At 38.6% G+C, this 14,054-nt stretch overlaps 1 protein-coding gene across 1 annotated transcript in view; it reads right to left on the reverse strand.

The window, feature by feature from the left end:
• Nucleotides 1-14,054, reverse strand: part of LOC126183601 (presenilin homolog) — a 113,771-nt gene that overhangs the window by 70,580 nt on the left and 29,137 nt on the right. The window contains exon 5 of the mRNA XM_049925711.1: nucleotides 1,429-1,649. Within this exon, the coding sequence (XP_049781668.1) occupies nucleotides 1,429-1,649 (221 nt within the window). The remainder of the gene's footprint in view (nucleotides 1-1,428; nucleotides 1,650-14,054) is intronic.

Raw genomic sequence — 14,054 nt, forward strand, 5'->3', positions numbered from 1 at the left:
CAAGAAACAAAATCACTGTGTGTCTCATCCATTACCGAAAGATGAAAATCCTGTGGAAAGGGCGAAGATTTGCAACAATAGCCGAGTAAAAGAAAATTCGCAGACAGCGCTTCGCATGATCCAATAAGAGGCATACCAAGACTGCTTCCGGAAGTGGAGATGGTGTTGGGGGCAGTGTATCAATTGTGGAGGGGAGTATTTTGAAGGAGAGCATGCACAATGAGTAAAACATAAGTACAAAAAAATTCTGTAGACAAAGTTCTGGAAGTCTTTGAACAGATCTCTTATACAGCACTAGGCTTTCTTCACATATTATCTTTTCACTGATCCAACTAGTAGCTCCTGAGAGTGTTATTCTTGTTCATGGGTAGTTACAGTTAACAGTTTAAACTCTCCAATGTTATTAGAAACATTTCACAGTTCATATATAACGAGAAAGAGATGGGCAGATAATTACGAACGTTCCACTTCGATATTTGTTTCATAAGTGACCAACACTGAACTTTGATTAACAAATCCTAAGTTTGGATCTTATGTGATGACTTTAACCAAAATATGAGAGTAATGTAACAAATAAATAGAAATATATGATAAAAGTATTATTTGCAACTGTCGATACAAATATAGACAATTTGTGGTAAACTAACCTTATTCTTAATCACTAAAGGTTAACTAGCTTTGGTCTTGTAGAAAGCTTTTTTCAGCTGATATCACTTGAAAATGTCCTTGTATGCTTAAAACAAGGTTATTTTTAATTTTTTTCAATAAAACATCTTACAACCGAAGTTTCTGCTGTTGCCATAAGAAATGGAACGACCACTTATGTCCAGTCATGAATAAAGCAGGTGGTAGACATCAGTTTATTGGTGGAATACTAAAGATGTGCAATCAATCTACAAAGGAGATTGCTTAAAAATCACTTGAGTGACTGGTTCTAGAATATTGCTCAAGTGTGTGGGTCCCATACCAGATATGATTAATGGGAGATATCGAACATATACAGAGGAGGACAGCATAAATGGAAGGTTTGTTTAATTCATGGGAGAGTGTCACAGAGATACTGAAGGAACTGAACTGGCAGACTCTTGAAGATAGATGTAAACTATCCCGAGAAAGTCTACTAGCAGACTTTCAAGAACCATCTTTAAATGATGACTCTAGGAATGTACTACAATACCCTCTGTATCGCTCACATAGGGATTGTGACAATAAGATCACACTAATTACTGCCCGCACAGAGACATTCAAACAATCGTTCTTACTGCACTCCATATTTGAATGGAACAGGAAGAAACCCTAATAAATGGTACAGTGGGGTGTACCCTCTGCCATGCACCTCACAGTTGTTGTAGATGTAGGTGTAAATACTTACAATTCTATGAAAATATAAGTAAGAAACGCTAAGAATTATATGAAGTCTGTACCTACCCCAGATTGAAATTACTGCCAATACAACCCAAGTTGTCCATTCCGGTAGGTATTTGATGAACACCAGTGCCATAAGAGCAGCAACAAATATGAGATATGCTTGCTGAAGACGCAGAGGACCTCGCCAGTGGATGCATATCATCCCAACAACACCAAAGTTCCACATAAGGAAAACAAGAGTAATGTAATCCATTGGCACATTGAAAGCTCTAAGAACTTCCCTGAAATCATATTTAATACTGATCAAAAACCCAAGCATACAAACAAAACTTTAAAATAATGTTACTCATATAGTTCATAAAATATACAGAAAAAAAGTAGCTGAAAGCCTACCAAATATTCATTTTTTCATTGGAGTTTTCAACATGACAATGAGTTTATAGTACATTTAAAGAGGCTGTCTTTCATTAGGTTCGATAAGATTAGATACACTGCTCATTTTGCAGGCCCATGGTAATGAGATCCTCAAGGATTTGAAACTTGACAAAAACAAAAACATACACACCCAAAAAATAACCAATATGCTATTTATTCCAATGATCCTAACTGAAATGGTCCTGAAGGTCATGGCAAAAAATGTCCTGATTTACAAATCGAAACAATACTTATCTTATTATATTATGCAGAACACAACTTATATTGACAGTATATAAGTAAACTGGCTCTGCTAAGAAATTCATTAATGAAGTAGGACGAGATGGCAACTAAGAAAACGTTTATGTTCTACATAATTTTTACTTCATTAGTAGCTAAAAATTTTACAGTTACCAGCAAGTTACTGAAAGTGCATGTTCCTGAATAACAAATGCTTTTACAAAATAAAGTGATTTTTAAGCCTTTATATAGATTATTCTTTCTCCTAGTATTTATCTCTGAAAGAGATTAACAGGATGTATCATAATAGCAAAAACTGATACAGGTGAAAGTATAAGAGACAAAAATGCTCCAGTAAATATGGGTCTGCTTATGAGCTGTCTGCAAGATAGTTGCTAATGTGTGGTTATGAGCCACAACTGATTTCACAGTGAAATGTTGCCTACTTAGTAAAATAAATGTGAAATGCATGTTTCTGGATATAGAAGCCAAGTAAGATTTCTCAAATTTCACCCGAAGCCCATGGTCAACGAGAAATACGGTCATCAGGTTACCATCCATTTGGAAAGCAGTTGCACTCAGCGACTGTTATATTAACTTGTAAATTGTAGATTGCAGCAATCAGTTGTCCTTTTTAATTTTTATTAAGCAGATCTAGATTTCGGCTAGAAGCTAGCCATTCTCAGTGCTAAGAATACAAGAAGTACATAGTCAGATGATGTCATAAAAAGTTACAAGTAATGGCTTAACGCATATGGTTTGTATGTTACATACCACTATTATTTTTGCTCAAAGTATTCAAGTCCCTGTTGATCAGGCTTCACCCACAGTTCATTGAATACTACTGTTTGTGGAAGGCAGGCTGTAAGGAGAACACATCCATTAGTTACATGGCACCATCTACATGAACTACGTATATAAAATTCAAGGGAAGTAAACCACTTCAAATTTGCATGAGAATTACATAAAATTAAACATAAGTACAATTCTTTACATCGTAGTCCGACTTATTTCGTATTTGCCGGCAAGTAATAAAATTTCCACGTTCACTCCTTGTGAGTCAGTTATTATTATTAAAACATTTAAATTATGTCAGGTGGGTAAAACTTTCTAAGGATTTTTTTTTAATTTATAATACACAAGAAGAGACATGCCTATTAGTTGATATGGCTTAAATATTTTTATCTTTATATTATATCTCCCTTTATTAAAACATAATAAGTATATTGTTCATCATATTTACTAAATAGTTCATAGATGGCGTCAAATGTCAGTCAGATGCATGGTTGGTGCAATTTGGCCATTCCGCTATAGATATAGAAGGTACTAACCTCATTATCCCTTAAAACCAATTTTCCTCGTAAATGCAAAATAACCAATGTACTGAATTTGCTGTTAATAACACTGCATATGCATCTGAGCTAACATATCATGGAAGAAGTTCTGTTGGTTCAGAATTATCATCATCATACTCGTACAGTATTATGAAAATGACTGCTACATATTGGCAAGATGGCAGGTGTTACCTTGTTCCCCCTAGGTCAAACCTTACACTGTTTCCCAGCAACAAATCTTCGAATAATTCCCAGAATCGTGCATTTTTCATAACAACCTGATCATTAATCAGGTTGCTGTCGGTATTTTTGTGATGGCAGAAGATGTCGAGCTCTTCTAGGAGGTCAAGGAACCTGCCCTTATGGAGCGACCTCACATTGGATGTTGAAGTCAGCACCTTATGTTTTGTTGTAAGTAAATGTGCAACCATACTCGATTTCTCCATGGTATCTTTTCTTCCCAATGCGACATGTTCCCCAAACCTGATTTCCAGCCTCCTTCCTGTTTGGCCAACATAACAGGCCCTACAATCTGGGCAATCAATTTTATAAACTCCAGAAGCATGAAATATGTTTTTTACATCTACAGAGTGTTGCAAAATACATCCCAAGTTATTTTTAGTACCAAAAGACACTATCATATTGTACTTTCTAAGGATAGTTGCAATCCTAGTGCTCATTTTTCTGTAGTAAGGTATGCTGACAAACTTAGTACGTTCTTTAGAAGCCGTATTTTTATTGTAAAGCGTCATCCTATTTTTATATTTATTAGCTATGTTCTTATAGCAAGCTGAAACAAGTGACAAGGGAAATGAATAACTATAAGCTTGATATCCTGGGATTGAGTGAAGTGAGGTGGCCAGAGTTTGTTGAAATGCAGACATCAGATGGAATTACCTTTTTATATTCAGGATGTGAAGAGGAAGAGGAACACCGGGATGGAGTTAGAGAAGAGAATTCTAGAATAGAGACCTGTGTCTGGTAGGATCATGACTGCCAGATTTAAGATGAAGGTCCGAAACGTGACTCTTATCCAATGCTATGCCTCCACAGAGACATCAGAGACTGAGAAGAAGGGGGAGTTCTAATACCTGCTATGAGAGACTGTAAGGAAAGTGAGCAAAAAAGATATCCTCATTGTTATGGGAGACATAAATGCCAAGGTGGGAGATAACAATGAGGGTTTGGAACAGATAATGGGGGTACATGGCTTGGGTGAAATGAATGACAATGGGGAAAGATTTAGTGACTTCTGCACAAGCCATGACCTTGTAATAGGAGGGACCTTGTTTCCTCATTGGAGATGTCATAAGATAACATGGGTATCCCCAGATCATATTACAGAAAATCAAATTGACCACATCACAGTATTCAGGAAGTTCAAGAGGAGCCTGGAAGATGTGCTAATAGAAGAGAAGCAGACGCAAGTAGCGGCCACCTTCTTATTACTGCCTGTTTCTGAATGAAGATTGTGGCTTCCAGAAAGAAATTCAAGCCAAAGAATAGAAGATTTGATGTAGGTAAACTGAAAGATCCACAGATAGCTGAGGGGTTCCAGCTAGAACTCTGGAATAGATTCCAGGTGCTGGAACTGGAGATGGCTAAGGATAAGGACATAGAGGAAATGTGGACACAGAAGTTAAGAATACTTTTGTGCAAGTGAGTGAGAGACAACTTTGCTTTAAAAATTGCCTGTTGAGAGATTGGATGTACGGACATACCTGGAGGAAAATCACCCACAGAAACAAGGCTAAGGGAAGAGTAAATCAGAGCAGGACCAGGCAACAAAAAGCACAGGCTGAAGGTGATTATGGAGCAGCAGATAAGGAAGTGAAAAGGAGTGTGAGAAGAGACCACAGAAGATGGATAGATGAACAGGCTGATAGAGCAGAACAGGCAGCGCGGAGGGGGGATGTGAAAGAACTATATGATATCACGAAATTGCTCTCCAAGAAAAGCTTCCACAGGAACCGACCAGTAAGGAACAAGAAAGGAGAGATACTAACTACACATGAAGAACAATCACTTAGGTGGAAAGAACACTTTAAAGAAGTTGTAAATAGAGACCTCACTGGGGAGGTAGACAGAATACAATGATCCTAATCCCAGCATTGATGTAAATGCACTGACAAAAGCAGAAATTCGGATAGCACTGAAGCAGATCAAGAATGGGAAAGCACCAGGACCAGGTAATTTAACATCTGAGATGCTGAAAACAGACTTGGACACCACTGTCGAGTTATTGTACACCCTCTTAGAGGAGATATGGAGAGAAGAGAAACTGCCAACAGATTGGAAACGAGGCATTATCGTGAAAATACCCAAAACAGGAGATGTTACTAACTGCAACAACTGGCGGGGTATTACCCTATTGTCAGTACCGAGTAAGAATCATTTTAAATCGCATTAAGGATTCTGTGGAAGCACAACTGAGGAGAGAACAGGCGGGTTTTAGAAAACGTCGAAGCTGTGTGGACCTTATCAATACTCTGAGAATTATTCTGGAACAAAGTGCGGAGTGGCATCACACCCTCTACCTTACCTTCATTGACTTTGAAAAGTCAATCGAAGAGTCGTGGGATACTCTTGCAAAATATGGCATTCCAACAAAGATCATCATCATCATCATAAAGCAAATGTATGACGACTATGTATGCCAAGTACTACATAATGGAGAACTAACAGATTCTTTCCAAGTTAATTTGGGAGTATGACAAGGGTGGGGTGTATTCTTTCGCCAACACTAATTCTTTTGGTGTTGGACCATGTGATGAAGAGAGTGATGGGGGGACAGAACAGAGGTGTACAATGGGGGATGCAGGATAGGCTCGAAGATCTAGATTTCGCATACGACATTTGTTTAATGGCACAACGATATCGAGACATTGAAGAGAAACTGGCCAGGTTACAGAGAGAGGTAGAAGTTGTAGGCCTCAAGATATAAATGTTCGCAAAACCAAAGAAAATGCGGATAAATTCGACCATCACGAATAGGCTGGCCATTAATGGACAGGACACAGAACAGGTACAATCTTTCCTCTATCTCAGAAGTAGAGTCACGACTACAGGAGGCGCTGAGCAGGACGTCCATAGTTGCATCCGCAAAGCAAATGGTGCATTTGTACAACTGTACCCTGTCTGGAGAAATAGGCACATCTCAAACAAGACCAAACTCCGCCATTTCAATAGCAATGTGAAGGCTGTTCTGTTGTATGGTTGCGAAACTTGGAAGGCGAATAACCACATACAAAACCATCTCCAAGTTTTTATCAACTGCAGTCTCCAGCGTATTTTAAATGTGAGATGGCCAGATATAATGACAAATTAAGATCTTTGGAGGGAGACAAATCAGCGACCAATCAATATACAAATCAAAGAAATAAAATGGAACTGGATTGAGCATACACCCTTTTATGTTGAACTGGGTGGTCTGAAGCATAATCCACAATGCCATTGGTACAAGTCTCTTTACGAAATATACCAGATGCGTGCCTGCCATTTTCATTTCGAGTTGATAGACCTAGAAAAGTAACAGATTTATTTATTTCAGTCTCAGAAAAAAAGGTATTTTTCAATTTTGCTGTCAATCGGTTGTTTAAAATTCCGCTGTCAAAAGACGAACATGATGAGGAAATGGCAACAATAAGGCAAATTGCAAAAGTAAATAACTATCCATATGACTTTGTAGATACTACATATAAAAAAATAGCTAATAAATACAAAAATAGGATGTTGCTTTACAATAATAATACGGCTTCTAAAGAACATACTAAGTTTGTCAGCTTACCTTACCACGGAAAAATGAGTACTAGGATTGCAACTATCCTTAGAAAGTACAATATGATAGTGTCTTTTGGTACTAAAAATTACTTAGGATGTATTTGGCAACACACTGTAGACTTAAAAAAGATATTTCATGCGTCTGGAGTTTATAAAATTGATTGCCCAGACTGTAGGGCCTGTTACGTTGGCCAAACAGGAAGGAGGATGGAAATCAGGTTTGAGGAACACGTCACATTGTGAAGAAAAGATAACATGGAGAAATCAAGCATGGCTGCACATTTACTTACAACAAAACATACGGCACTGACTTCAACATCCAATGTGAGGTCGCTCCATAAGTGGGAGAAGGGCAGATTCCTTGACCTCCTAGAAGAGCTCGACATCTTCTGCCATGACAAAAATACCGACAGCAACCTGATTATTGATCAGGTTGTTACGATGATTATAATTCTGAACAAACAGAACTCCTTCCATGATATGTTAGCTCAGATGCATATACAGTATTATTAACAGCAATTCAGTATATTGGTTGTTCTGCGTTTACAAGGAAAATCGGTTTTAAGGGATAATGAGGTTGGTACCCTCTATATCTATAGCAGAATAGCCAAATTGCACCACCCATGCATTTGACTGACATTTGGCGCCATCTATGAACTATTTAGTAAATATGATGAACAATATACTTATTATGCTTTAATAAAGGGGGATATAATATAAAGATAAAAATATTTAAGCCATATCAACTAATAGGTGTATACAGCATGTCACTTCTTGTGTCATAATTTTTTTTTTTTTAATTTAAAAAGTTTCACCCATCTGACATAATTTACATGTTTTAATAATAATAACAGACTCGCAAGGAGTGAACATGGAAATTTTATTACTTGCCGGCAACTATGAAATAAGTCGGACTACAATGTAAAGAATTTTACTTATGTTTCATTTTATGTAATTCTTATGTAAATTTGAAGTGGTTTACTTCCCTTGAATTTTATATATGTAGTTCATGTAGATGGCGCCAAGTAACCAACGGATATGTTCTCCATACAGCCTGCCTTCCGCAAACAGTAGTATTCAATGAACTGTGGGTGAAGCCTGATCACCAGGGACTTAAATGGTTTGAGTGAAAATAATAGTGGTATGTAATATACAAACCATACATGTTCAGCCATTGCTTGTAACTTTTTATGACATTATCTGACTATGCACTTCTTGTATTCTTAGCACTGAGAATGGCTAGCTTCTAGGCGAAATTTAGATCTGCATAATAAAATTTAAAAAGGACAACTGATTGCTGCAATTTATAATTTACAATAAATACAATAGTAATTTGGCATCTTAAAATTTACTTCAATCTCAAAAACTGTTAAAGGTGTTCCACATGTTGAGATAGCTTTTAAATGCAATACTGCACCCATTTCTGCAGTGAGTTACAAATTCTTTCAACAACCAACAGATCATCTTGTCAATCTTGATAAGATTCGCTATTGCAGTCCTTCTACTGTATCAGTGGGAGTGCAGTAAATTTCACTTCTGACACAACCCTAGACAGAAAAATCCGTAGGACTGAGGTCAGGCGATCTCAAAAAAGCCAAGGTACAGGCAGTATTCGATCTACTTATCTCAGATTTTATTGGCACGTAAGATATCTTACATTAGTAGGAAAATGAGCTGGTGGCCCATTACGCACGTATGGCATTCCTCAAGCATACGCAAAATTTGAACCCAATTACACAGGGAGCTAATCGAAAAGGTTATATTTCAATTACATTTTTATAAACTAGGACAATATTTCACACTGAAGTCAGTGATGGCTTGTAACCATATATTTGCGATTATCTCACAGAAGATATCATTTATGGACCCACGTCACTAGACTGTTTTTCTTCTGTCATCATATACTTTCATTATTTAGTGTTTTTCCAATGTGAAATTTTAATTACATGTATTTGGGGAAACGATGGGTTTACATTTGTTGGAACCATGGTCAAGGGTTGAACAAAACCATGTTTAGTTTCAGCTGATTGGTTGCTTTGGATTCATTTATGACTGTTATGAATCTGCTACTCATAATTGTGTGTTACACAGTATTGTTTCCTCAGGGGCTTGTGCTTCTGTTGTATTTACGTTCATTAAGAACTGTACACAAATTCAATGTTACAGATAAATGACCTTGATGAGTGATAGAGCAGATTCAGAACAGTTATAAATGAGTTAACTGAATTCAAAGCAACCAACTAGTTGCAACAAAAGGTGATTTTATTCAACCTGGCCATGGTTTCAAAAGATGTAAACCTAACTTCTTGAGAAATACATGTAACAAAAATTTCACATTGGAAAAACACTAAATAATGAAGCACTCTGACATTTGTCCAATGAAAATATGCCGTCGGCACACATCATTATATAAATTATTAAATATGCTGGCCCCTATAATCAGGACTTGTCAAGTAGAATAGTTAAAAATCCAGAAATAAAACCAATAAAATAAAATGTCAAGCCATGTTATGAGCTGTGCACCAACTCAACTGGTTGGCTGCTTTGGATTCATTTACTGATCTCTAACCACAGCTGAAGTGCAGCCATGTTCAAAATGTTGAAGTCATAAATGAGGTATTATATGGCAAACAGCAGAACTGAACAGAATGTATACTTAAAAAGAGCAACACGTGGACATGCTAAATCATTTTGGGTATATTCACACTGAAGTAGTCCAACACCAAAAGTCACAGCAATCACATTATTCAGATCTTTGCCACGAACTACTCCATTCCACTGTGTTTAAATCATTTCACTCAAACTACCACTTTTACACTCTGTTGACAAATAAGGGAACATGCATGAGTAACGCAACTTCTATTTTGGGAAATATCACCTGCAAATATGGTAGTGCTACATGACAACATATACTGTCACCAGCAAATGGTTAGGTTTTTGCCAAATAAAACATCATTTATGACTCTTGTGAATCTGCTGTAGGTTTTAATGGCTTCAATCACAATACAATATAATATCAACTAGACAATAACCGGTTTTGGTTGATTAGCAGCCATCCTCAGATCATGCTTACACTGTAACTGGTAACTATATACAGTATTAACCACCACAGCATCATTACTAACAAGTGCAACTTGCTGAAATATCTGCGCTAGCTGAACAGAAATGCGGAAAACCCAAGTCCAAAAACAGTTTATTGGACTCACCAAAACGAAACACTAATGCAATCTCCAATATAACAACAGACTCGATCCCAACTGCGGGCCGTCACAAATATGAAATAACAAATAATAATAGAAAAGACCTGACTCTTCACGGGGAGAGATCACAATAAAACAGTTCTACAATGTCAAGATGTTCGTCGACTATACCAAATCCATCTGGAAGAGATTGGCAAGCTAAAAGAGACATCTGGCCGTAGCTGCCGGGGTGGTAGCTCTATATACTTCCAAGCGGTGCATCAAACTGCCCTTTGCCGGCAGTGCGCCACCCTATAAAGCCCATTTGGCAGATGTATCTGCCGGAACTATTTACAATCACGTGCTTGGCATATCAAAGTAGTTCCTGGGCCAGCTGTGACTTCTGGTGAAGCTGTTCTGCAGGCTCTGCGAACTGGTAGTGGCAGCCTTTGGTGGAGACCGGGAGCTGTGTTGTGTTGTGGCCGCCGATAAATATTTGTGTTGACAACACAGATGACTTAGGTTTTCCGGGTGAATATATGCCCTGTGATACAGGCATCCCATGTTGGTTGGACGTGAAGTGGGATGTCGATGCAGTAGGCACTACAATGTATGCAGTGGGCAGCCACAGCACTTGCCAGTATCTCAAGGCACGTCAGAGAATTACTGTTATCATATGAAACCAGTAGGAGACTAATCACTGCATGTACTTGTCTGTGATCATCATACTTTGCTAATTAAAACTGTATATGGCTACCAATGACTGTGTGAGCATGATCAGAGGATGGTTGTTTATCAACTGAAACCAGTTAGCATCTAGTTGATATTACATTATATTGCGATCAAGACCATCGAAATTTATAATAAATAATATACGCTGCTGAGGCTCACACAACTGCCACTGTCAGGAATTAAGAATCTTGCGAAACTGCTGGTCATAACTGCTTGTAACACGGTACTGTGTCTTGAGCTATTTGCCCTTCTGTAGTCTTATTTGTTAACCGTCAAACATTGATTGTAAAGAAATGTAAAGTTTTACAGATGAATGGCCTTAATGAGCGGTAGAACAGATTTTTTGTATTTTAAAATAATTTTTATTCAGTTTTAGCAATCTGAGTTGGAGTACTTCCCTTATAAGGAGTGGTAGTAGTTTAAAACAGTTCCCTGAACAGGAATCAACACGAGTCCATAGCACACTAATTCATATTGCACCACTCTGGACTCCTAAAAATTAGCCTGACTTAACATGTTACTCACCCCAAAATATTACACTATAGGACATTACGAAATGAGAGAAACTGAAGGAGGTCAGATTTATTATCTTTTATCACTCATGCCTCACAACATTCAAATTGCACATAAAGATTTGTTTAGTGATTTTAACAGTTTTGTGGTATGCTTGCCTCAACTGAATTTATCATCAAGTCACAATATAATGAAATTAACACTGTTAACTGTTTCCATCTGCAGAGTCTCACATTTTATGCATGTGCCTCTTGTAGTTTCTGAACTGCATATGAGTTTTCCACTCTTTAATGACAATGGGATGCCTAGAAATGTTCCAGTGATAAATTCCAGATTATATAAACAACTTAAAATGGGTAAACTAAGAGAAACATCCTTATATGAAAATTTTTATTTTCTGCATAAGTGTAGGTTATTTTCAGTCTAAAAATTTTATGATGGACATTACGTCGTTTGGTTTAGTGAAGTATATAAGAGGTGGAATCCAAAATTTTCGGGACTGGTGCTGCCATCTGGAAAGTAGAAGTAGTAGATCTTTGCACCGCTAGGTGGCGAGAGCTGCATATCTGATAAATCAGTGTGCAGAGTGGCATTCAGCTGGGAGGATGTGTTGCGTGTCCACAGTGATTTCTGCAATACTCTGTGTTTAGTGTGTGGCGATTTTACGATGGGTCGGCCAACAGAACAGCGCACGTGTATCAAATTCTGTGCGGATCTTGGGAAAAGTGCTACGGAGACCCTTGCAATGATTCAACAAGTGTTTGGGGGACAGGGAATGAACCATACGTGTGTATTTGAGTGGAAGAGCCCGGGCTCTCCATGACCCAAAAAAGCAAGACAGGTGAATAGCAAAGTGAAGGGCATGATTATTGTTTTCTTTCATACCAAGGGACCTGTGCACAAAGAATTCGTCCCAGCCAACCAAACAGTGAATTCCGCATACTACTGTGATGTTTTGCGATGGCTCGATGAAAACGTGTGGTGTCGACGGCCTGAACTTTGGCATCAAGGGAGCTGGCTGCTGCATCATAACAACGTACCCTGTTGCACATCCTTGCTCACCAGGCTCTTTTTGGAAAAAAACAACATGGCGGTTGTACCCCACCCACCATACTCGACAGATTTGGCACCTTGTGACTTTGCGCTATTCCCAAAACTGAAACTCAGGTTGAAAGGCCATCAGTTTGACACTCTATAGAGGATTCAAGAAGCATCGCTGGCGGTGATAAACACCCTCAAAGAACAGGACTTCCAGAAAATGTTTGACCAGTGGCAGAAGTGCTGGCACCAGTGTGTATGTGTGGATGGGAACTACTTAGTGGGTGATGGTGACCATTAGTCCAAAGGTAAGGTTTTCAACAGATGTCAGCACCAATCCCAAAAATTTTGGATAGCACCTCATATGGACATGACTGGAGTTACTTGGAAAGGCTGATCTCAGTTATTCCAAGGTTGCACTTACTGAGCATGATGACGCCAACTTATCAGTAACAAATATTAAATGGGAATATAAGCTTTCTCAGTGAATTTCACTGATGAAATAATCTCAAATTATCAGCTGAGTGTGGTGTCACACTATCACAACATTTCGACAAGTTTTCTATGCATAACCTTCAGATGAAGTGTTGCATTCGTGTCCAGTTCGTTCCTTTATAGTTGCTGGACCGTAGACTTCTCTGTTGCAGACAGTGGTGGGGGGAGGGACCCTGGAGGGGAATGAGAAGGTCCTAGCTTTGAGCCCTGGTGCTGCCGGTCTGTTCTGCCCACTGCCTCTGTCACTTTCACATCAGAATGTTTCTGGTGTATTTTCGCAAATAACCCATGCACAGCTCAGCTGGAATCTGTTGTCGAGTTGAGAAGATTGTCATTAAGTCTTAATTTCACAGTCTCTAACAGTTGGTTAAAAACAGACAAGGAAAGGTCCTCAGGGGTGGGATAGACATTTTGAAACCATCTATGGTGATGTAGGTTAGGGTCTCCTCAGGTGCTGTGAAACATTTTATTTTCATATGTTTATCAAGATGACTCCCCCGACATGAACCATGGATCTTGCCATTGGTGGGGAGGCTTGCGTGCCTCAGCGATACAGATAGCCGTACCATAGGTGCAACCACAACGGAGGGGTATCTGTTGAGAGGCCAGACAAATGTATGGTTCCTGAAGAGGGGCAGCAGCGTTTTCAGTAGTTGCAGGTGCAACAGTCTGGATGATTGACTCATCTGGCCTTGTAACACTAACCAAAACAGCCTTGCTGTGCTGGTACTGCGAATGGCTGAAAGCAAGGGGAAACTACAGCTGTAATTTTTTCCGAGGGCATGCAGCTTTATTGTATGGTTAAATGATGATGGCGTCGTCTTGGGTAAAATATATCGGAGGTAAAATAGTCCCCCAGTCGGATCTCCGGGAGGGGCCTACTCAGGAGGACGTTGTTATCAGGAGAAATAAAACTGGCATTCTATGGATCGGAGCGTGGAATGTCAGATTTCTTAATCGG

This window comes from Schistocerca cancellata, chromosome 1 (assembly GCF_023864275.1).
Source record: "Schistocerca cancellata isolate TAMUIC-IGC-003103 chromosome 1, iqSchCanc2.1, whole genome shotgun sequence".
In the NCBI taxonomy this organism is placed as follows: Eukaryota; Metazoa; Arthropoda; class Insecta; order Orthoptera; family Acrididae; genus Schistocerca; species Schistocerca cancellata.